At 47.7% G+C, this 26,075-nt stretch overlaps 1 protein-coding gene across 2 annotated transcripts in view; it reads right to left on the bottom strand.

Moving 5' to 3' along the window:
- The window catches only part of LOC135905949 (cadherin-like and PC-esterase domain-containing protein 1), a 209,867-nt gene that overhangs the window by 98,073 nt on the left and 85,719 nt on the right, over nt 1–26,075 (bottom strand). For both annotated transcript variants that reach the window (XM_065437093.2, XM_065437094.2), the window contains exon 4: nt 1,406–1,527. In XM_065437093.2, the coding sequence (XP_065293165.1) occupies nt 1,406–1,527 (122 nt within the window). The remainder of the gene's footprint in view (nt 1–1,405; nt 1,528–26,075) is intronic.

The following is a 26,075-nucleotide window of genomic DNA, read 5'->3' as shown; positions in this document are numbered from 1 at the left end:
GAAACAAAGTGGAAAGAAGCTTACAGCCAGAAAAGTAAAAAAAAAAGAAGAGAGAAGAAAACATATGTAAAACGAAACGTATGGCTTTAGCGGACGGGATATCTTGGACGTTCTTCGAGGAAAAGCTGGCCAACGTGCCGTGCCGGCGCGTGGCGTGACTGGGGCGTCGCCTTGCGCAGTCCGGCCTGCTGACTGTGCTGCCGCATGCCGTGAGTGAGCTCTTGCGAAGAGGATCCCGAGCTACACCGTATACTGCTGACTCCAGAAAAGGCACGGCGGGAAACGATAGCGGAACACGCTTCTTCGTACTTCTCTCCCGTCTCGCATTTTTCTAACCTTCAGACGTTCTTCACTGCGAACGAGCGTGCGGGCGCGTCAGCCACTCTACTATATACCAGGGACCTCCCCCGCCGCCACCTGGCGACTGCCTACGATTCCACCTCTCTGCTTCCCTTTGGTGCTGAAGCCCTGCATCCATTTTTCCCCAACTACCCTCTGTTCTAACGTCATGTATCAGCGATTCCTTGAAAGAACTCTGCGCCATTCAAACCGTGTCGTGGGCCGACAGGCATGGCGAAAACTTCTCTTATCGCCAAGAGGAGAAGCTGCGCTCGACAAGCCCGACCGCCTTCCCTACTTCCCTTTGCATCCCACCGTTATCGGTGCAGAACCTGATTTCCACGACTGCGCACCAGGCCTTACGCGGCAGATGCGGTCTGTGCGCCACTGTGCAGAAGCATGAGCGGGCAAGTGCTCTGTGCGCGGGGTCTGGTATAGGGAGACTCATGAAGAACGCTCGCGCGTGCGAGCTTGTACTTCAAATAAAGGAGATATAAGGCTTCTTCTACGGTCACGTTTCCTTAGCGAGAACGCGCGTTTATCTTGAGGAGCACTTTTGCAGGGACAGAAGTTCGAGCGAGTTGCAGTAATATTTGTGAAAGGTAGTCCGGAAGATTAAACGCGCAGCTTTTATCTACCGGTGTAAGGAAAACGAAAATGAAGCCTGTACCATTTTAGGCAATCGTGTAAAGAAAAGCGCAGCAAACTGCCACGATGTACTTGAGAAAGAAAGGGCACTGGCAACAGCCTGCAGGGTAAGCGTGTCATTTCGTGGTAAATATCGCAAATGGTTATATTGCATCGTGTGGCCGGTCCATGGAAAACAAGCTAATTTTACCACCGATTCGCGTTTAATGATTCACTCCGTCAAAGCACGTCTGTTCACATTTACGTACCCTTATACTTTGGTGTGTACAAATGCGCACTGATCGTAAAACATTATTTTGTGTTTTTCGTTTATATTTGCTTCACCTCGGCTTTCGATACAAATGTGAATTAAACGAGAAGAAAGTCATTAAACAATTGAAAGCTTCAAATCACAGCCTGAAACGCTCACTGCACTGACCTGGACGAGCATCTTGCGCAGTCTGTTGTTGAGCGTGGTTGACCTGGCCGGCTGAACATCTCTCGGGTTGCGCTGATTTCCTCCATGGTCCGCTGAATTCCTTTGCAGAGCATCACTGAGCCCTGCAATCGCAATAAAAGCAAGAACACGTGGTGAATAAGATGTGTTGTTGGTTTGATGCGTTGGTTATGGTAAGCACAGCATAGAATATAAACATTAAATAAAAGATCCCGCATTAGAGAGAGAAGGGGGGAGGAGGGACTTCCTTTAGAGAAATCGCGGAGAGGTAGGCCTGGGGTAGTTGTTTTTTAACCTGCAGCTTGGCTCCTGCTTTAACCTGCTCCTTGAAAGATAGTGATATGAGAAGTGACAACGGGGATAGCAGCACGTGGCTGTTATGTACGTTCGTGTCCCGGAGGGCACGTTCACAGGCTCGAACCTAAGCCTGCGTTAACGAAAAACTCTGAAAGAGTTCCGATGGCTCGCTTCGTCCATATTATATACGGTCAAAGGGCCGCAACACTTTTTCACTCGAGGGCCTCTTGTTGATTTGCGCTAACAAAGGGGCCACTGCCTGCCGTTCACATCCGTAAAGGGGCCAATCAATAAGCACGTGCTTCACTTTCCCAAATCATCCTAGCGAGTCCGCGCGTTGGATGCGATAAAAATATTGCCACGTAAAAGCAGCACATATTCTTAACCTGTGCAGGAGGCTCGCATGGCTATGTTAGATTCCACGGAGCTTTCTACGGAGAGGGAGCCTAGAAAAATCGTTTGTGACGATTTTGTCGTTGAGCTCAATGTCTTGCTGTCGCTTTCTGAAAGAGGATGCACCGGCTACCGTCGTTAGCAGGTGACCTTATTGCCATATGAATTATGCCGACACTCGAGGCGTATTCATGCCGTCGGTGCCGCCGTCCTACTGTCGCGCTGACGGCGCATGCGTGGCTCGGGCGTGGAAGTTTAAGGGGTCTGCAGAAACGCGGAGTGCGGATGGATACAAAAAACAAGGAAGCGGAGCGGGCACACCGTCAACGCTACACTCAATCGCCTCGGGGCGGAGCAAGAACAGCGCATGTCCTCCGCTGCTGGCATGTAAACGTTGTGCGCACACGAACTACGAACACACTACTATCCCTGCTGAGCAGTAAACGTCAAGCTACTGTTAGCTGATATTTCCCTGGACGCTGACCTAAGGCCGATGGTTTCCATCGGTCACATCATGCGAGCCCTTAAAGTGCGAAGCCTGCAGCCGTGAACAGGTGGCGCTCAAGCAATGTGAGGCGCCTGCTAGCTACCAGAGCGCTGTTTCTTCTTGCCAGCAGGAGTTGTATTGAGTGCTGCGTCGCGCCAACATGTCGCACGCGATTACAGTAAGAACAACGTCCGAGAAATTCGAGCGCAACGCTAAACCTTGCTATCGCTGTCAATGATTCGCCCTTCAGGCGAAACTGCCAAATTGTTATGTTGTGCAATAACCAGACCGTGATTACAGCTGGTCCTAACCTGTCGGCAACTGCACGGAACATTCTTGGATTGAGGTAAGAAACAGCGGGGTCATCACGCGGAATCAAATGAACGCGCCAGTGCGTCTCAGAGACCAAACCCATGGCGATAACACCCAACAGTCAAATAGCCCCAGTCTCAGGCGCTGAGCAGAAATGCTGCAGCGTTTCTGCTCAGCGCCGCCCAGGCTAAATAACATTATGTTTTAACAAAACACTATGCTTTAACAAAAACACATTTACTAAGAGTAAATAACGATGAACAATACACTTCCAGGAGTTATCTTTGAAAACCTGTTTTCGAAAAGGTATGCGCAACACAGCTGTAGTAAGCCTGCAGCGTATCATCGATATTTTCGGTGTCACCAATTCCTTGCTTATGCGTCGTGGCCTGTATGGGTGGTTTTCGCGTGACATCACAGACGTAGCGTTTCACCATGGTAGTAACCGCACATGGTGGCCACGATGGCGTCATTGCAGCATATCATCGCGCGTACATTATATTGCTTCTTCATGGTGGCTCTTCTTCACCGGATTATCACCGTCACCGATTTCTCGCACGGCGCAATATGCGCCTGGCGTGTTGTCGAGCTGTCACCTTTCTTGCTTACGCAGCTTCTCGACCCCCAAGATGACGGCCACGATGAGGTTAATACAAACTATCTATACTTCTTTTCTTTTGAGCATACTTGTACCTGATGATGACAATGATGATGATGATGATGATGATGATGATGATGATGATGATGACGATGACGACGACGACGACGACGATAATGATGATGGTGACGACGAGGACGATGATGATGATGATGATGACAACGACGATTATGATGATAATGATGATGATTTTCGCGGTGGTGTTGGTGCGGGTGACTATGATGAAGGTGATCCTTAAACCCGGCAGAAACTTCTCTGTCCTCCTTTGTTCGCAAACTGGAGTGGACGTCCGCGCCTACGCCGACGAAGACCTTCGCACTTCTAAAATCACCGCAACTCTGTAGGAAGCAAAGCCTGTGCACACCACGCTTGCGAAGCGAAAGTTGCGCGTTCGCGGAGGCAGGTAATTTCAGCGCTGGTCTAATTAACCGACCACCTTGCTTACGCACACGAGATTTTTCACCTGTTACTCCTACAAGAACAGAGCGAGGAGAGGAGCGAGAAAACAACGGTTTTCACGGCGCACTCGTGGCGCTTGTAATTGGGACACGTGCAGCAGCCTTGTTTGCACACGGCCGCCTTGTTTGCGAGCCTCGTTGTGGCGGCTCGTTGCCGGGGTTGTTTGCAGATTTTCTTTTTTCCATTAGAATTTCGTTAGTTCTCGATTCCACTGCCATCATGGTTTCCTCTTGTCTCGGATAAGCTTAGCTGTATTTCTTTCTTTTCGTCGCCTTCATGTATTGTAGGTGTAGGAAATCTTTATGCATTGTACCGTGAGTGACCACAAAATGCGATAAACCGAATGTACGAGTCACAGTACGCGTAGGGCATCCGAAGACAGTTCCTTCGCTATGCAACAGAAACCTTGTGTGCTGATTTTGCTATCTATACCATATAAGATATACGATATTAGACTGATTAGGGCAAGAGAGAAGGTGGGCCTATTCATGTTTATTAAGCCTGTTTGTGATGGAGCAATATTGCTTGCGATTTCGCACTTGCGAATTTCCAGGTGCATCGAATGAGCTGTCGGCCTCTTCGTGCGTGAGATTCTTTAATGTTTGTTGCGCTGAACTTCTCGGCGAATTCCCACATGCGGCGCGGACGGGGAACCAATAGCAACGCGGATCGCGTCAGACGCGTCCCGGTTGCCCGCCAGCTTATTTTCTTTTTTCGTTTGCTCGAATAACAAATTTAAATAAGGAAAACGTTTCCCGAAAACATATTCAGGTCCATTTTGCCTTGTTTTCACCTACGTGGACTGACGCAAACAACAATTTCCAATAGGTACTCCAATAGGTATTGCAATCATCATCAGCAGCCACAGCCTATTTCTATGCCCACTGCAGGACGAAGGCCTCTACCAGCGATCTCCACTTACCCGTGTCTTGAGCTAGCTGGTTCCAACTTGCGCCTGCAACTTTCCTAACTTCGTCACCCCACCTAATTTTCTGCCGTCCTCGACTGCACTTCCCTTCCTTTGCCACCCCTTCTGTAACTCTAATGGTCCCCCGGTTATCTGCCCAATGCATTGCATGGCCTGTCAAGCTCGCATTTTTTTTTCACTTAATGCCAACTAAAACATCGGACATCTGCGTTTGCTCTCTGACCCACAACACTCTCTTTCTGCGTCTTAACGTTACGCCTAACTTTCTTCATTCTATTGCTCTTTGCGCAATCTTTAACTTGCTCTCGAGTTTCTTTGTTAGCCTACAAGTTTCTGCCCCATATTTTAGAACTGGTAGAATGCAATGAATGTGCACTTCTTTTCAACGACAGTGGTTAGCTCCCAGTCAGGATTCGTGAATGACTGCCGTATGCGCTCTAAGCCATTATTTTTTATTCTCCTGTAAATTCATTCTCGTGATCAGGGTATCCTGTGAGTAATTGACCTAGATAAGCGTACTTCTGCACAAATTCTAGATGTTCACTGGCGATCATGAATTCATGTTCTCTTGCCAGTCTATAGAACTCTACATTTGTCGTCTGCATATTAATTTTCAACTCCACTCTTAGACTTTCTCGGTTAAGGCCCTCAATAATTTGTTGCACGTTATCCCCAGTGTTGCTGAAAAGGGCAATGCCATCTTCAAACCAAACGTTGTTGAGATATTCGCCGTTGATCCCCACTCCTAAGAATTCCCAGTCTAATAGCTTGAATACTTCTTCTAAGCAAGCAGTGAATGGCATTGGAGATACTGTGTCTCCTTGCCTGACCCATTTCTTCATTAGCAACTTTCAACTTTTCCTATGGAGAACTAAAGTAGCTGCGGAATCCTTGTAGACATTTCCCAAGATATTCATGTATACCTCCTCTAATCCTTGAATACGCAATGCCTCCACGACTGCTGGTATTTCAACTGAATCAAATGCGTTTCAATAATCTATGAAAGCCGTACAGAGAGGTTGATTGTACTCCGCAGCTTTCTCAATTATCTATTTGATGACATGAACGTGATCCGTTGTAGAATATGCCTCCGTGAAGCCAACCTATTTTCTTGGTTCATTGAAGTCAAGTGTTGCACTGATTTTATTGGTAATTATCTCGGTGAACGTTTTATGCAATACTGAACGCAAGCTAATGCGCACTTAATTCTTCAGTTATCTCACGTCTTCGTTCTTCGGACGAACAACGGATAGCAGCTTCGCCATCATAAGTTACCAACTAGCTCAAATGTGCACCCTGTGACATGTCCATATTATTTCAAATAACCGTAGGTATGTTTTCAGCCACAGAATGTTCGTGTCATGCATGAAGAACAATTAGGCTAACGATTACAGACGATAATTTGCAAACAAAATAATATATAATTGCAGCAAATTCTAGAACATGTGAGGGCTAATATTTGCCACATCACTTCATATAGGTAATTATGTTATTTTGCCTCACGGTTCAAAGTAAACATTATTGGCGCCTTCTCGGACTATACACTCAACAAACATTTTGCTGCTTCGTGACAGCATGTATCCGAAATAGACAATCTCACCGCCCCTCAGTTGAAAAACTGACACATAATCAAATTTCAGTGTCTGCATGCAGGGACATTGCGACACCATAGGCAACGAAAGAGCCGACATAGCATCACGGTCCGCAAACCAACCATTGCAGCGGGTGCCTGTGCCATCGTCAATACCTGATGTGCCGCGGTAACCTCATACACTATCTTGTCCGAAATTTATTAGGAGATCGAAATTCAGCCGAATGTGCAAACTCGGAGCTCCATTCGCTTGACCCTTCATTGCGCCTTCGACCACTGCCTGGTTCATCTAGATGCGACGGCACTTCTGTGTCACTTGTGGGCGGACATAGCTTTTACGAACGCTTATTGTTTTCGTGACGGGATGGTATCGTGCAGGGTTTGGCGATTTCGATAAGACCATACAACATACCTCGATCTCCTCTACTTCTTTTGACAATGAAATAGATGCATCGCGTGCCGCTTTAAGCCGCCTTGAGGACAGCGCGTTTAGATAAAAGAAACATACTGGGACTATATCTCAATCATTATCCACGCTGTGGGCCACAGGAGCACTGCTGGACACTTTAAAGACAATTGAGTTCTGCGACCGCTAGCGATTGCATGCTGAATACTGTTATGTGGGCACGCGCGAATCACTTGACCTTTCTTTATTTCTCCAGTTACTTCTTTTGCTTTACTGTACTCTTCCTCTCTCCCAATGTAGGGTAGCGCAGGGAGAGGGGAACCTCTCCCAGCGCTACCTCCCTGCCTTGCCTCTCTCTCTCTCTTTGTGTCAGCGAATAACAGTAGAGTCAGATGTTGTAATTAGCCTAGAAACATTGGCACACCAAAAACATGCTGATTATACTTTTTGTCTCGCTTCTTTCCTTCTTTCTTTCGTTCTTTCTTCCTTTCTTCCTCTCTTTCTTTTTTCAGGCACGTCCGGGAACAGCAAAATATCAACCAAGAGCCAGTGCGATTCATCTTCTTAGCTGAATTCTATTGTTTCCAACTCATCGAAACTGCAACGCAGCATAAACAACGTAGAAGCCACGCATACACGCCTTGCATTCAACCCTCCACGTCTGGCTAACGGGCACACAACTCGACAATCGCCCACCCGTATGGGCCTTCCGTGTTTCCCCGAAGCATTCCTCTTCATCAGTCACGGCACTCAATTTCGCGAAGGTACACCGCAGCGAGAGACACACAGAGCCCTTTGAACGACGTAGCATCTCGCGAAGTCATACGAGGCGCCTAATAAACATAATCAAAGTCCCCCAACGGGGAGTCGTGAGAAGAAACGCGCGGGGCGGAAAACGACCATTCATAACTTGGATTCAGTGCGCCACGCGACAGTTAGTATTGCCCGGCAGGCCCAAAGGGATATCATAACCTCTAGCGTGGCTGCCTTCTCGCCCCAGGGCGTGCTGTGATTTTAGTGACGTCCTACATGGAGACGCCGAAGCGCACGCTCCCCCCTCCCCCTCTTTCTCTCTCCCTCTCTTCGCAGCATAGGGGAAATGGGAAGTGCCTAGAGTCATTGTTTGTTGGCTTCTTATGATCCGACTAATAAAATCGGGTTCCTAGGTTTCCTTTCATCTCATTCATTATAGCGACGGTCTCGAATGCGGCAACTTTGATGCATTTAGGCAGCATGTCTGGGTTTATTGTCCAGTTGCCCTCTCTCAAAAAGTTTCCATAGACGTGACGCCTGAGATAGAAAGGCGCCGCCAGATGCAGCCTGATACGCTGCCTAGGCCGTGTGTGGTGGCGCAGGCTAACACTCGCAAGGTTAGTTCTAGTAAACACAAATACCACAGAAAGTGGATGACAAAACGGCGCCGCGGTAGCTCAGTTGGTCAGAGTATCGCACGCGTAATGCGTAGACGTGGGCTCGTATCCCACCTGTGGCCAGCTGTCTTTTTTAACGCGATAGCGTTAAGGAGCTCGTGTCGCAGAAAAGCCGGTGTCGTCGGCGTCGGTGTCGGCGTCGGTGTTGGCGTCGGCGTTTTGCGGCGTTGACCGTGAGCGATAAATCACGGCAGGCACTCCATAAATAAAAAGCAACTTCCAAGATGGGCTGGGTGGGAATCGAACCAGGGTCTCCGGAGTGTGAGACGGAGACGCTACAACTCAGCCACGATTTCGATGCTCCCAAAAGGTACAAACGCGCCTCTAGTGAATGCGGTGTTGCCTTCGAAACGAGCCGTGGAAAGTTATACTGTGGTGTATATCGGTAATTATGAACATGTAACTTACCGAAGTCGCAATTACACGAGTAGCGAAGTGCGTTTCGCTGCATTTCTTTTTCATCCAATTTCATTTCCATTTAATTTCTTTGATTCAGTTAAAAGGAACTACAACTAATATCATCTATGATGTCCTTCGTGCCATTGTTTATTGGATTCTTATGATATGACTAATAAAATTCGGACCCCTTGGTTTCCTTTTCTCTCGTTTATATATGCCACATGTCCTGCGAGAGACCGTAGGAGAAACTGTAAAGAAGACCACATGGTGATGTGGCGTCGAATAGGGGGGCTTTGTCTGTCTCGGACGCGACGCCACTTCCGCGTACGCCAGCGGTGCGGTAACCAGAGGTTGCTGTTGGACAGGCGGAAGCACCTCTGCAACCTGCTCGCCGATGGCATGCTGCATGGCCGAGGACATAAGTTAGACAAGCTCATAGGTGAGAGGGAGTGGTGAGAGCTGGCAGGCCACACCTTCACGAATGAAGGTTTTGGTATGAGGCAGCAAAGGCCCATCATCAGTCTGTCCGGGGGCAGTCGCCAAACCGGAAAGGGAGGCCACATGAGGAACAGTTCGGTGGGCGAACGCACGTTGCCGGCGTTATTCGTCAAAGCTTTGGCATCAAGCGACTATGGCTACAGCGGTGGTAGGACCCTTGGCCAGGACCCTGCAAAGCCTCGTATTCAATGCCCTTGAGGATTTGTTTAATCTTGTCTTCCTTAGTCATCGTAGGGCTCACTTGGTTGCAGAGGTTGATGACGTCCTCGATATAAATAACGAAATTCTCGCCCGACTGTTTCGCTCGTTCGCGGAGGCGTTGATGGCGCGAACCTTTCGCACGGGCGGATGGCCAAATACTTTCCCGAAGGCAGTCTTAAAGTCACTGCATGTCGCAATAGTTGCCTCGTTTTTTCAGAAGCATAGGTTGGAGACATCAGCAAGATAAGAAATAACGCTGATGAGTTTTATGAAAGCGTCCCATTTGTTGTGATCGCTCACCCGTTCGTACGCTGAAAGCCAGTCGTCGACGTCAGTAGCCTGAGTAGCAGGCTAGAGCGCCTTAGCTTAGGCCGACCTCTCTGCCTTCTTTCAATTAAATTATCTCTCTCTCTCTCTCTCTTTCTCTCTCTCTCTTTCTCTCTCTCTCTCTCTCTCTCTGTATCGGTGGTACCACTGGACACAGCTGTGTCTCGTTCACGAACGCCACCGCAGGCATTGAAGTGGGTCGCTCACCGGCGTCGACTGGCATGGTCTTGGCGGTAGCGGCGGGCAAAGTGCGGCTCCGGAGTTTCAGGGTGAGCCTGTAGAGTACCCCGCACCTCCACCAAATGCTACTTGGTTTATTGACTGTTAGCGGAATGCCCTGTCAAGTCGGGCCCAGCGCAGATAGCAGTCGAGCAGTTCTAGCCAAGCGCCAACGCGACCAAAGCAGTGGCACCGATCCTTTGGTCTTTGTCTTCCTCCCTTCAGTGACATTTGGCGCTGCGAGGACTTATCGTACTGCCATTTCATCAGGCGTTTCGTTTTACCTTTGCAACGTCGTGTGACCTGTGATTTATTTCCGCGTTTCTTTCGCGTGAAAGCGAGTAGCCAACCTCTCTTTATTTATTCCCGTCAATGATAAAAGAAAAGTCCTCAGCTGCGGCGGCCGTGGTGCTGTTTCTTCCATATATTTTTTTCCCCTCGCCACTCCCACTTCCTATACACACCTTCATTTGCTGCTAGAATGGCGCGCTTCGGCCATTCTTTTCGCGCGTGCTCGCGCGGCCGTCGGAAGTCGTAAATCTGGAGGACGCACTGCGGCGCGCGTCGGACAAGGGGGCGGGGGGGGGAGGTGGGGAGGACCCGTTTACCGTTGCTCTGGTGTGGCGCGCTGGCGTCCGTGGACCGTTTAAACCAGTCTGGTGCACCCTTCTCTCCTCCGCCGTCCAGATCTCTCCACCTGCGTCCGCCACCTCTCGCACGTATAACAGCACCCGCGAGAGGTGGTGCAGCCGCGCCGTTTGTCTCACGTTCTCCATCTTCTCTACCTGTTCGTTCTCTCTCTCTCTCTCTCTCTCTCTCTCTCTCTATGTGTGTGGTTCTCTGCCAGAGTACTTTTGAATTTAGCGTTCCTTCGCAACACTGATCCCATTCTTTTCACTCCCCCTTTCCTTTACTTCTCTCTCTCTTTTTTTCTTTCTTGCTCTCTTTTCTCCTCTCCGCAATCTGCTACTGGTGCGAGACGCTTTGTAATGTATTCCCACTTCGTCGTGTCGGCCGCTTCGTTCGGGCGCCGCTGTGCTTGGCCGTTCCGAAGCGCACGAACTAATGTTTTATGCGCTCAGTAATGCGCGCGTGGGACAGAACGTATGTGCCCGATTTAGAATTGCGGCTCCGAGAAAAAGAAAAAAAAAGCAGAAATGACTAGCAAGGCTTTTCGAATAAAAAGAAAAGAAAAAGGAAACAACGATACAAAAGAAAAAGAGATACCAGAGAAAGGAAGAAACTGCGTGCGATGGAAAAAACAAGCCGCTAAAAGTAAGGCCCGCATCTCTTCGTCGTAAGTTAGTCATTACCTTAAATTTTGTTTCCGGGATATACTTTTCTCATTTAGAGAATGGCCTTCATCTCATGTAGAGGGGCAGCTGCATTTGTACAGAAATGTTTGCCACGGGCGCTCTTAAAGGAACATTCGAAGCGCGCATTGTGACTTTAATTCGTGCACTGGAGATGCTTTAATGCGAAAACATTATATGCCCCATTACGCGAAGATCCGGCGTCGTGACCGCGCGATGGTACAAGCACTGGCCGACCGCGCAAACAGTGAAAACACGTCACAAAATGCTCCGACCGACGTGAAATTTCTCAGGGAGGTTCCTTTAAACAAGTTAATGGCTGTGAAGGTAAAATTTGGTACACTTCGGTCTGGGTGGGAATCGAACCCGGGCCTCCCGGTTGCGAGACGAGGACGCTTCTCCCACGCCACGGCAGCTTTTCTTTTTCTTTTTTTCTTTCGTGGTATTTATTACAGTAGCATTCAACCCGGCATTCACCAGTTGTGCATAGTCAGAGAATGGATGGCACAATGAAGGTCACACAGAGGAAAGGCATCGTTCATACTGTGGATGGAGATGTTGATTTCATTCCACGGTCCTGGTGGACTAAAGGCCTGCCTAGTGCATGCGTCACTGCACATGTCACGTCGAAGCCATGTGGCTGACTAAAGGTGTGGCCTATTTCACCAACGAGACTATATAGCTTTCGCGCTCTGACACATGATCAATCTTAAGTGTCCCTGCCAAATTTTTTTTCTTTTTGGTGTTTATATGTTTCCTTTTTTAACAAACAGAAATAGAAATTGATGTGTTCCTTACTCTTAATTGCAGCTTATAGGATACGGCACCCAAACAAAAGTGTGCTTCGAAGAAAGTGCTTTGCAGCTATTTTCAGCCATAGAGCAGACTAATACGTAATGTGTCGCATTTGTATCTTAAACGAACGCTGGTCTTTTGAGGTTCCAATATTGTGCGCAAAGAACGCAAGTAAATGAGCACTCAACATGACGACCACGCGAAAGAAATCTTGTTAGCAAGATTACGAATATTTTCACGTGTACAGCCCGCGTACAGCACGCGTGCAGTATATTGGCGCGCGTCGGATTCACGAACACGCAACTTTGCCTTGACAAGCGTACATTACGTGTTGATGCACTCGTAGCTGTCATTATTCTCTCTCAGCTCGAACTCGATCGTGAGTTTGATCATGGCCGCATTCCGATTGGAACGGAGCGCAAAAAACGCCCCTGCACCGTGTATTGGGTGCTCGTTAAAGAACCTCCGGTGACAAAAATTAATACGGAGTCCTCCCCCCTCTCCCCCCTCTAAGTTGTGCCTCATAATCAGACCATAAATTTGGCAAGTGATATCCAAGTATTTAATTTTCAATTTGGTAATACTAACATTGTTGTTATCTTGTTTTTGTTCTCGCTGTTCTAAAGCATCCGATCATTCATTGCCGTCGAACGTCGTTTTCGAGAAAATAATCAGTTATTTGTTCTGTGCACGTCTAGTATATATATGCCGCAAAATCTCACTGCCATCCTTGAAACTTTAGTGGTGGCCGTGATGCGTCGGTAATATAAGGAACGGTGTTCTTGGTAAGGACCAAGCCAAGCCGAGGAATTTGTCAACATGGCGAATCGATGAAATTGAGATACAGTAATGGATCGGAGCAATGGCTGGCCTGAGACCATCGTAGCTCGGGCTTCTAACGCGACTTCGGAAGCTGTGTTCATAAACTGTGCCACTAAAACAGTGATGCTGTCCTACCAAATTTGTCATCCAGATAAAGTTTGATTGATCACAGTTTGACAAACGTGTTGTATTAGACAATATGTCTTGCATTCGACAATATGCGACAGCAGCCAAATGCTCTCGGGTCACACCTATGGTAACCTCCGCAAGACGACACAAAGACTTGCACGAAGGACCTGATCATACTAATTTGCAAAATAACGGGATCAGCATTAGTTGCTACAACTGCGGTAATGCTGCTGCTTTCAAACAGCTACAGATATGGAGGGTAATACGGAGCCACGAAATAAAGGCGTCGGCAAAAAGTATTGCCCACAGGACATTTCCCGCAACTGAACAAGAACCATTTCGTGGCTATGACGCATACTTGCACAAACCGTACACCAATTCGGGGCAATATAAACAAACGACTTCGTGTTTGCAATAAACTCTGAACCGTACGAAGTCCACGACTGACATGTGTATATATAGTGCACGCTATCGGCTTCCCCTGAGGCAGTTATAAGTACGTCTGCGAAAACATCCTCCCCACAACTAAAAAAAAGCGCATTGGAGAACCCTTCCGACGTCTTCGAAGCAGGCCCAAGCTATACCTCCTCAGACGTCGGCACTTTAACGCACATTATACATACTCACACGTTCCTCAAGGAGCACGCATGGAGACGTACGTATACAACCCATACACATAAGACTGAAAACGACCCTTCAGCCAACTCTAATAAAACAGTTGCGGCGGCGCAGAAACCAACGCGCCTCCACCCCATTACCTTTCCAGGACCCTCAGAGTGTGAAAGCAACTACTCATTCGGTGTCAGTGTAGCGCAAAACGGGGCCCGCGAGGACAGCGGCGAACGTTTCGGAGGCGCGAGTTACATCTCTCCTACCTGGAGAAGGCCGTAGCCAGCAGCACACGGCTGAAGCCCAGCACCGCAAGCGGAGAGGTAAGAAAAAAAAAATACGGACGCCTCGCCACGCGAGCACCGCGGTTAATTAGGTTTATGAAGGAGCCCGAAAACGGCGGGCCTCGGCGCGCCGCCATGCTAATGCCGGCGCTCGTTTGCGTTTACGCTCGCCGCGAGCACAGCGCGGCTGTTTTCCTTGCGGCCTCGCGCTGAACCGGCCCCGGACGGAACGGGGCGTCGAGGACGTAGGGCTCTGTTTGATTAGGAAGAACGAGCTAATTTGCGCCTGTGCGCTCGCGCGCGTGGCCGTCTACACGCGCCGGCGACAAGGCGTTTGTAACGCGTGAAGGGCGGACGCGCGGTTCTCGCGCTTGGCAGGCCGTCGCGGGCCCGGCGAGAGAGGTAAAAGTTTCTGAGCATAAATTGGCTAGCGTACATTTGGCACCTGTACCTGCTGGTCTGTGTGTGCACCTTTGTGAGTGAGTGAGTGAGTGAGTGAGTGAGTGAGTGAGTGAGTGAGTGAGTGAGTGAGTGAGTGAGTGAGTGAGTGAGTGAGTGAGTGAGTGAGTGAGTGAGTGAGTGAGTGAGTGAGTGAGTGAGTGAGTGAGTGAGTGAGTGAGTGAGTGAGTGAGTGAGTGAGTGAGTGAGTGAGTGAGTGAGTGAGTGAGTGAGTGAGTGAGTGAGTGAGTGAGTGAGTGAGTGAGTGAGTGAGTGAGTGAGTGAGTGAGTGAGTGAGTGAGTGAGTGAGTGAGTGAGTGAGTGAGTGAGTGAGTGAGTGAGTGAGTGAGTGAGTGAGTGAGTGAGTGAGTGAGTGAGTGAGTGAGTGAGTGAGTGAGTGAGTGAGTGAGTGAGTGAGTGAGTGAGTGAGTGAGTGAGTGAGTGAGTGAGTGAGTGAGTGAGTGAGTGAGTGAGTGAGTGAGTGAGTGAGTGAGTGAGTGAGTGAGTGAGTGAGTGAGTGAGTGAGTGAGTGAGTGAGTGAGTGAGTGAGTGAGTGAGTGAGTGAGTGAGTGAGTGAGTGAGTGAGTGAGTGAGTGAGTGAGTGAGTGAGTGAGTGAGTGAGTGAGTGAGTGAGTGAGTGAGTGAGTGAGTGAGTGAGTGAGTGAGTGAGTGAGTGAGTGAGTGAGTGAGTGAGTGAGTGAGTGAGTGAGTGAGTGAGTGAGTGAGTGAGTGAGTGAGTGAGTGAGTGAGTGAGTGAGTGAGTGAGTGAGTGAGTGAGTGAGTGAGTGAGTGAGTGCACACACGCACCCCTTCCTTGTGTACTTGCATAAACACTAAGTGACTAAACTCAACGATGTACTTACAGAAGGGAAGAGTAGAATACTCGTGCTTTTGTCACTATTTCGGACAAAAAAAAGTATATTATCACATTTTTGACAATAATCTAGCACGCCACCTTAATGAAGAAAAGTGATGATGACGAAAACGTTCTTTAGGGTTAGCTCGAAGGCTTTGCAAGTAGAGGGGGAAAGGTGAGGCGTTTCCAGAGTTAATCCGAGATTACCTTGTCGCAATTCGCCCGAAACAAATCCGAGCGAAAGAATTCACCCATCTTTACGGTCAAGAATTATTAATACCAAGCGATTGTATTTTCACGACGTGTATACATGCTTCGAATAACATAGGCAGGTAAATCGATTTATTCTGTTTTCTTCTATAAACAAGCTTAGCTCAACCTAGCTCCTATGTGGGATATTGTTTTTAATTTGGACGGTATGAGTAGCATGGACTTTCCTGAAGAGAAGAATCTCTGGATAACTCAGGAGTTATTGTTTTGGAGGTACTTGACATACTTCCGATGAATACACCGCAGAAGTGAGGTCAGCACTAGCAATGCAGTTTTCCGTCAAAAATAAGAAGACGGAAAGCAAAGCTAATAAGGTCTCTTGGTGACTTCTTCCACATAGAGAGTGACGATCAACATAATCTCATACATGCCTCTTGCTCAGATGGTGGTGCACGCATATCGAATAGTGTATCACAAACAGTTTCAATGTAATCATCATCACATCCATAAGTACCCACCTCTTTCTGCATCGACAACAAGCAGCAGGACCCGTAAAACCATAACTGCACTTGGCATTACGCATCAGGCACGCAACATTGCCCGTCCTTCTTCCTTTTTTTTTTTAATGGGATAGCATCAGCAGTGTGAAAGTGAAAAAAACTGTGTGTAAAGTCTGGCAAGTAAGTCACGTGGTAAAGAGGGGATGGTAGAGCTTCGAAGAGTGTGTATGTGTGTTTGTGATATGTATGTGCACGCTGCGCACGCACACACACACACACACACAATATATATATATATATATATATATATATATATATATATATATATATATATATATATATATATATATATATATATATATATATATATACACATATATATATGTATATATATGGACCACCATCAGTTGCACTTCGCTCATCGAAGTGGCAGGACGTCTGTCGAGTAAGCTCCTAAACAACACCTCGCAATGCGGTGAACGCAATTTCAGTCACGGATTCGAGAACTCAAAGAGATGCGACGCAGTGCGAAAGCATGTCTCTCGCATTTACCGCAATATCGCCGCTGAACTTCATTTAAATGCATTCGGCGGACTTTCCGCACGGCAGACCTGCAAAACATTTCAGCAACACGCCTCCACTAAATTCCTGCAGCCCCGTTTGATGCGCAGGCATTGCAGTAATGAATTCGCGCACTTACTGTCAGTTATGCAGTGCACAAAGTCCTTCTGGACATTCGGCTTTAGGGTGGCCACACTAAGCATCTTTTGCCTAATGTCCTTGCACCTTTCATCGGCTTAGCGGTCGACATAAAACGCGCATCGCAACATCTTCGAAGCCCAGCGAGTGGCCACCACGAAGCGCTAACGTCTGTATCGCTTTCCTTTCTCTTTTGCTCGAATCTGCCAACGTCCTCCTTGAAATGGGTAGCAAGGACTTCTCTTAATCCCCGCTTTCGTGCCTACGCCAAGCCAAGCTTCCCGTATAGGTAAGCGGTGTTCTAGCGTCGAAGAGGCTTTACCAAAAAAAAAAGAAAGAAAGTAACAGACATCGTTACGTAGGAAGGTCAGCCCAAGAAGCTTAAGCTAACCGTGAGTATTCACCTTTGCCTAGAGCTTAACAGACCAGGGTGATGATATCATAAAACGCGCCAGGAGCTTTACAAAAATGCGACGAAGCTCTACGTAAGTTAAGCTGTTATCAACACGAATCGCCTTTCGCTTTTAGGAATTGATAGATCTTCACCCGGACGCGACGTTAAGGAGACAGATCACGTTTGCGCCGCACATGTAAGAGCTTAAGAAATATCCAAGAGACGCATCATGTAACTCTTAAATGCGCTTTTGCTCAAATGAGAGAAAGGTGTACCATAGTGGCTCTTGTTGCCGATTATGACCGGTGCTGTGACGACAACTTAAACATGCGTCACGGTACACGTCCTAACTTTATGAAGACGCTAACACACCACCCAGATAAACGCTTGCCACTGGGTTTCGTATAAAAGGCGTAGTAAATGCCCCCGCGCCGTTTGTAAAAGCGGGCAGTCAACGGTTTATCAACGTCTCCAGTCCAAGATGCGGCAAGAAACAACGGGGCTTTAAGTTTTACGTTGAGTTATCGCGTCGCATTTGTTTATTTTTCTTTATTCTACGAAAGACACTAAGAAAGGTGTCAGAAAACAAATCCTCCTACGGAGAACCCTCCGGAATGCCAAGTTTCGTTTGTAGACTACGGATTCGTCTATGGCTATCTGTCCCTGCTCTGTTCCCTTTCGCAGCAGCTGTCAGGGCGCTAACTTTGCGCCTAAACTGCCCTGTACACGCGTCGAGCTTCTAGACAGAACCTTTAGATGCTACCCAAAAAGTAAGCCAAAAAAAAAGTGCTTTGACAAGGGGCCACATTTTCGGAAAAAAAGTCGCGCAGAGGACGCCAAGTTGTCGCACCGGTTCAGGCCATTGTATACGGCAACGGAGACAGGATGCAGGTAACTTATTTTCCGCCTGGTCTGAGGCTCGCGACAAAAGCGAAAAGAAAAGTTGAAGCTAAGTTTCCTCGGCTATGTGAAAAGAAGTAAGAGGAGAAAGGGTACACGGCACCGATATACGTGGGTTTAGTAGTACCCTTGTTTACCTTCGAAACTTTTTTTTTTCTTGAGGAAGTGGCAGAAAAGAAATAGCCGGCTATTTGTAACTGTTTGCGGCTTGTTCCAACTTAGGATCTGTGGAGAGAATTCGGATAGGCTTCTGTAACGAGAGTAATGGAGGACGCTGTGAGTGTCACCGAGGAGGCCGTAAATTGTGAAAGCTGTCAAACTGCGATCGATATCCGATTGGGAACGCATGGTGTTGTTCGCGAAACCAGGGACAAGTGGCGTTTTACTTCCTTCTTACTTACAGGCTCCCTTGCGTACTTTATCTCATTTTTTAACCCGACTTCTCTTTTGTTTACTTTCTCTTTCTTTTTTTTCTTTCTTTCGAATGAATTTGTTGTTTCCAGATGGGTGTAAGGGCTGGTTGTAGGCAAAGGACACAGACAGGCCGTCTCACAGAGAAAGACATATACACGGTCTCTCTCTCTCTCTCTCTCTCTCTCTCTCTCTCTCTCTCTCTCTCTCTCTCTATCTATCTATCTATCTATCTATCTATCTATCTATCTATCTATCTATCTATCTATCTATCTATCTATCTATCTATCTATCTATCTATCTATCTATCTATCTATCTATCTATCTATCTATCTATCTATCTATCTATCTATCTATCTATCTATCTATCTATCTATCTATCTATCTATCTATCTATCTATCTATCTATCTATTTTGTACTACAACACAGGCATACTCTTTCCTACACATTCCTGTACTGCTTTTACTTCGTCCTGTTCTCGTGTGGCTGGTTGCAGCCCCTATTACGCGCAGTAGCATGAAATAAAGAAAGAAAGAAAGAAGGAAAAAAAGAAAGAGAGAAAGTCCTGACACCACTTCGTCATATTTCTATACTCTGACATCGTTTCCAAAAGGCGGAAAGGCTGTGCAGTTCCTAACCATGCATTTTCTTATTCATGCGTAAAGTATCCGAAACACTGATCTACTACGAATTGTTTAGAATAGGATGGGCAGTACGAAGATGAAAAGCAGGTCGTAAGCGTTCATTTTCGCACGTCCTCCTTGTCGGTCCTATTTCGTATATACCGCGGACAAAGCACCTACAGCACCTACACGTGAGACTCGTTTACGCGTCTTTTTCGAAGCTTAATGTTTCACCGTAGAATGAAATACCTCAAGTATTGAAGTCGTTAATGGTTGAACAAAACTGCAAAGAAAAAAAACGCCGAACTCTGTTTAGCTTTTCTGTTTTCGGGCCAACACTACGCCACGATGGTGTTGATGCGTGAGCTGAGAGACACTATCTACTGCGACTGCAAATAAGGCCATTTGTTAGCAATCCATGCTGCAACCGCACCACTGACAGCAGGGACGAGAAAAGCGAGCACTTGCTCCCATTCCCTGCGCTCTCTGTGTCCGTCATCGTTGTAAGTGGTACAGTTGCAGTGTGGAGACCTCGCCGCCTGTTTCCCGAGCTTGGCTTCGTTTTCGCAGCAGACGCCTGCGTAAGTTGACTTGCTCAGCCCACTTTTGTTCTCCAAGAATAATTCTTACTTTATGAGACTATGTTAATGATTTAACTAGCTTCGAGGAGTCACGGCGGCACCCTCTGATGTCCCATAAGCTGCTTTGAGTTTATTTCTTTTTCTTTTATTTTTTTTAGGTGGGGGGGGGCGCTCTCAACAGTTTAACTTTTTTTTTTCATTTTTCCTTGCATGCCTCTGTCAGTATTCAAGAGGCTTATCCGCTATTCTTAATAATTTTTGGGGGTGTAAGCGAAGTAAACTGTTGGAGCAGTTGCATTCACGTTTATGTTTAGATGAACGAAAACAAATACGACCACAAAATTACACCGACACTAAATGAACAAGCAGACAGGACACCACGTTCCCGGTACTACCCTGTCTACCTTTCTTGCGTTTAACTTTTACTGTCGCGGTTGTTGTTGTTTCTACATTCAACTGGCCACTCTCTCAAATCTCAAACATTGCCGCAACTCTCGACAAGTACACCAGGCCTTACGACGCACGATCACACGCCCTCCCTTCATTTGTTTTCACACTCACACAACCTTACTATTCGACACCAAGCTTTCGCCCGTTAGTTCCATGCTCGTTTCATTATAAGCAGCACTTCGCCGGCTCACAAGTCGGGCTCTCCGCGCTAAGACACCGCGACAGCATCTGGGTTTTAAACTCTGCCCGGCACACGCCTTCTCGCGCACTAAAAGGCAACCTCGGTCTTCCAATCCAACCTTTCTCGTTCGCTTCCTGTTTTTGCTTCTTCTTCGCTGCTCTTTCTCGAATCTGAGAGAGGAAATCTTGAAAGCGTTCCTTTGTAACGCAATTACGGCCCCGTCTGGGGCCGAGAGCTCCCGGAGGCTCATTCATTAGGGAGAGAAAAGAAGGAGAAAAAAGAAACCTTGGCCGGGGCGGGCAATTCGCTACCTGCTCGGCAAGGGAACCGACCCCCAACATCCGGTTCCGGCCACCTTGGCACTGCGACCCTTGGGAAAACAGGTAAAAGTGTGCGCACCGTCGGAGCTGAAGTGCAGTCTCTTTTACATACCTTCCCTATACGTGGCGGGCATGCCTCCAGAATTTGAGGCACGGCCTACAAGCCGTGAGGTTTCGTTTAGGAGGAAGAAAACGTGTTACATTTCGATTCTGCTGATGCTTTCGGAAATATAGGGTGTGGCATATAAATATAACCAGGTTTTCTTTTTCCTTTAGTTGGGACATACCGAACGAATAAAGCGCCCTCTCACATATTTGAATTCTGTCATAACCTGAAATCAGCACTTCAAAATTTGTGGAACTTATTACACGTTTTTACTGAACTATGGGGGGAGGGGGGAAGAGAAAAGCAGAAGGCAGGGAAGTTAACCAGAATAACATCCGGTTGGCTACCCTACACCGGGGGAATGGGAAAAGGGTACTGAGCTATGCGTGCTACGAAAGATATGCCGAATATCTCAATACGACTGTAAACAATATTAATATTCCCACGTACATATTGTCGCATCTGTGTGCCATACCACGAAGACGACATATAGGCAGCGCCGAGTGCAACGAGAATACAACGACGTCGCGTTTGCTTCCGATAACGAAAGAAATAAAAGAAAGAACGCTACCTCGCACCCCCATCAGTAATGCTCAGACGGGCTGCATCGTAGACTCATTCTTGTGTAGGTAATATCCATGGCGAAAAACTGCCGATGTACCATCATTGCGCGCGCGAGGCCCCACCGAACTACGAGGAAGCAAAGTTTTCGCTCTTGTTCGAGATCGACACCCCTGCGAATTCACTTACCTTCGGCTCTCCCTGGCAGTTCCATTGAGACATCAACCGCAACCGTGAGCTGACGGCAAAATACGCGGTCGTTAAGGGATGTCACTCCGCGGGTGTGGCCAAAAAAACCCAAGTTGCTCAGTATGCACCATTTAACTTCGGCGATCCCTTGGCGCGTCTCGGTTATTATCGAGCGTAAAAACAAAACACAAAAAAAAGAATGCTCGCGCTGTAGCGCCTTTTTCCAGCGGCTCCACTCCGACGGCTCCGCCAGCGTGCGCGCACGATCGCGATCGCGCGGCTGCGATCCCCATGAGGCTCCAACTACCGCGGGACTTTGGGAAGCGCGCTTCCCCAAAAGGTGAGCGCACCGACTATCTCCCCCTCTCCGCCTCTGTTAAGCTCGTTTAAGTTCAGCCTGCCGCGCTGCAACTGCTCTCCGCATCATCCATCACTGTCCAACGTTTGCCAAGTTCAACTAGTGTCCCTCTCATTGCCGCTTCTTCCTGAATCAGCATCCCTCTTTCTTTTTTTTCCTGCTTGCGTACACGCTTGCCACCATACAGTTGCCCGCATTCTGTGCTGTATACGCTCTCCCGAGAGAATGGGGATAGCGTGGGAAAGACGAAAAAAAAGAAAGGAGCCTGCAAGCGTACCGTGCGTTTCTGCGAAGGATGAGAACGCTTGCGGGACACCTTTACGGAGTGCGTTCGATATAATTAACGCGTTTACATTCAGGCGTGCCGCCGCCCCGGTCATAATGAGAAGGCGGGGCCTTTCTTATTTAAATGTGACCGTGATGGATGTCGCCGAAAACGGGTAGAGACGGGCTCTGCAGGTTTCCGCCGAAAACACCGGATGTGAGAGCGCTGAATAATGCACGACGATGAGGTAGCGAAAAGGTAGGATGTCGGAATAAAGCATGACGTCAGAGACGACGGACAGTGTTCCCAACAACTTTTGGCAGAGTGCACGCCACTCAGTGAAAGCGAAGCACAGAATAAATGAAGTCCTAGAGATTGTACGGGGAATAGTGGGGAAGATGTCAAGCTACGATTCAGTTGCACTTGATGGAATTTTCGCAATTTTATTGGGGTAAAGGTTCCATGCTTTGCGATCAAGCACTCCACGTCAGTCAGCAAGCAGACATCAAAGCTGCCGTTCAGGTAATTGGCGGGAGGAGAATCACGAAATGGCTGCATATGTAACTGCCACCATGCGAAAGTTACATGCGGTGAAATTGCCTCCTGTTAAGTTCTGTCTTCAATCCTTTCTATTCTTGCCCTGAGTCACGGTCCCCATGCACTGAAACGCGCAGGTATTCGGGCCGTAGTCTATAAATATAAAGCCAGACGATACACTTGAGCGTCATGTGAGGCCAAAGAATCTACATTCGAATGTTTGCTAAGCCTGTTTCTATTTTAAACCCGTGCAGGTTCGCTAAGCACGTTGAAAGACCAATCCGCATCAGTGCAGAGGAACGGCAAACGGAGTCTTGCATCATAACCCCGTTAGCAACAGCGAAGCAGAGTTTGTTTTTCCTTTATTTTAAGAAAACTCTATTTAATAAAAGCGTACCTTTCGGGAGCCAACTTCATGAGTCAGCTAGAGAAAAGTCTTGAAAGTTTACCCTGGCAGCCCGACCATGATGCTACGACATTTATGCAACGGGTCTATACAAAGCCTCGCAGTCCGATCCCCCGACGCAGCTGCGTAGCAGCGCGAAAGTGAAATGTGCGGCGAAAATAGGGCTCCGCCATAGCGGAACAGCTCGGGAACGGCTTTATGACAAAACTCTAAACACGCATTTCCACGCAGCACCAGAGACGGGGCACGTCAACATCAACTCACGGCAGCTGCCAGTGCGCCCAGCCCACGTCGGGGGCGCGGCGTGGGAGCTAGCGATACCACAGTCGCGCTCCCGCAAGTGACTGCGCTCTTCACGAAGCGCGCTCTTCAGTGCTCGCTCAGCCACTTAACGAACTTTCCCCCCTTGCCGCAGATGCCCTGAGGTCACGCACGCGTGGCCATTCCACCACCGCGGGGTGGCGCTACGCGCAGCGCCTCTGACGCTGTCACGGCTCATTTATCGGCTTGTTCGCAATGATGCCGCCACGAGCTCGTGTGAGTGACAAATTTAATAACTCCTCGCTGCCGACCCCCCCCCCCCCTGCCTCTTGGAGAGAGGCCATATCACGTGAAGACACCGAGACCATCACGGTCAGTCTGGTGATTAAAGGCTGGCCTGGATTTAATTAACGCCCTCGGCTAGCGCGCACGCCCCAAGTACCCCTTACTCTGACGACGGTCTTGGCCGAAGGCGTCGCATCATCGACGCAAGTTTAGGGAAACAGGATTTCCTTAACTTAGTACACGCACGTGTGTGGCGGTTGATAAGCGTAATACGAGACCGTGCGTTCATCATCCCTTGGGGGCATACTCGCGGCGAGTTTGATGGGTTATGAGACTCTTCGTCACGGCACTACGAGTTCTCGAAGTTCGCCTTTAGGTGTTTTACGTCTATAGGTTTCACCCTCGAATGATCAATCGTTAACCTCTTAGGATGCTTCATACCCAGGAGTCACCATCTAATGACCAACTGTTTAATAAACTTTCGACACATCGCAAATGAAGCTTCGGTTCCGGTAAGGTCTGAGGGAACTGTGAAGGTATACTCGGGGTAAGATATCCGGCTAGCTTTATAAAATTGATAACATTCGAATTACAGCAGCCCAAGTCAACCTTCGATCATAGCGATTTGAAGCACGCCCCGAAACGCCACTTCAGTTTCGAAGACATCAGAACATTTGTGATGAACTGCTTGAGCTCTTGAAGAGAACATGCGTTCTTGCAAACTTTTTCATACTTAAAGGCGACAAATGCTCCAATCTAACACTTTATTTCTCATTGTTACAGCAAACGATTGTGCTTATAATTTTGAACTCACGCACCAGAACTGTTCTTGCTTTGCTTTCATAAAAGCTTTGGAAATGTACATTAATCCTTCTAGAGTACGATAGCAGATGTTGTACGCATCGATGCAATGTTAAGTTGTCTTGACTGGTGGAGATGTGAAAAAGTGCCTCAACGCCTATCTCATTCTTACTGAAATCTGAAATATTGGCTAAGCCTTATCTAATACAGTAGACGAAAGAGGCTTGAGGGGGGGGGGGGGGAGGGAAGGGGGCTTTCTTTTTTCAGGCTGGGAAACGCGTGTCCCGTTTTCTCTGCGACGTTTCTTTAGAATCACTAACGTTGCACTCAGCACTGTCCGTCAATCTAACTAGGAATGAATAAACATTAACTTCTAAGTGTAAGAGGTCCATCATCCAGCAGTTACGGGTTATGATGTTCCTCTGCCAACAGGAAATGAGAGACCTTGTGCAATGTGCAAGGTCACCGGGCTTCAAGTTTTGCTTACGATACATTTTAAGTTGTTTCTATAACCATCTGTCACGACGAATTATGAAGTGCAATCTAGAAGTCACAACACCTTGTTACAGTCCTTACACTCGATACGTAATGTACCTGTAAACATCTTGAACGACGTACAGGCTTTTCCGGTACATGCTTTTGCGGAGTTCAACGGAATGTAAAAAAAAAAACATTAGTATTATTGCTCAGAGCATCATTCTCTTTTCTTCGCAAAATTTACAATTAACATGTAAATTTACGCTGTCCCTATTTTTTATCCCCATAAAAGTCTAGTGATCGTGGACCTCATTCTTCGGAGGCCGTAAAACTGTGGATAACTAAGCTTCATTGAAAGCATAAATATCGATGCTTGAAGTTTAGGCACACTCCACACAACACATTAGCCACTTTCGACACAGCACAAATCTAATTTTTAAAAAAGCCTGCAAATCACCGTTCACATTGCGTTATCAAGCTACATGTGACGGTCGCATGCGAAAAATATTGAGGAGCAGCAGTGCGTCGATTGGCGTATCGAAGCGAACGCATCAACTCAGCCATGCGTAGAAACAACTCAAAAGTGCCCCAACCTTGCTCTCATAGATTCTGCTGTTTTTCGCCTTGCGGACCACTGGAACACAAACTGCCCGATGTGGTCCAGCAAGCGCGATGTCCACGAAACCCGGACAGTGTTTGGTGTACTGATAACGCACCTATCTTGTCGCTTTCTGACTCCGAAGTTTGCTGGTGTGTCACTTTCGACCGCATAAGAAAACCCGGGGACTACGACTCTTATCTGCCGTAAAGGTACAAGAAGTCCTGCCGAACATAATCGACACAAGGGACTCACAGTAGACAAAGAAGAAACGACAGAGAGAGAGAGAGAGTAAATTAAGATCACAGCTGAGGAGTCGGCCTCCATAGCCTCACTTTGACCAGCTGCTCGGCATCAGGAGTAGGGAGAAGTAGGAGCAGCAAGCGAGGAGAACAAGAATGATAGCGACGAAGACGAAGCGCAGTTAAAATTGTTGCGCAAAGCGACGAAGGGGACAGAACTTAAGCGCGAAAACAAAGACACGAACCGCGAGCGCACCGTGTTTTGTTTTGTTCCTCCGCACAACTCTTTTAGCTACGTCTAACCAACTATAACCCACTGCGAAAGTTTCCTTTGGAACGAAGCAGTTGACGCACATCGCGAGTGGAGGTTTCTACGGAGGTTATATACTATCTACTGGTTAGTTAGCCGCACCTCATTATCTTTGTAAGAAATAAAATCAGTCAA

This window comes from Dermacentor albipictus, chromosome 5 (genome assembly GCF_038994185.2).
Source record: "Dermacentor albipictus isolate Rhodes 1998 colony chromosome 5, USDA_Dalb.pri_finalv2, whole genome shotgun sequence".
NCBI classification, from domain to species: domain Eukaryota; kingdom Metazoa; phylum Arthropoda; class Arachnida; order Ixodida; family Ixodidae; genus Dermacentor; species Dermacentor albipictus.
This window is presented reverse-complemented; position numbering and strand designations above follow the sequence as displayed.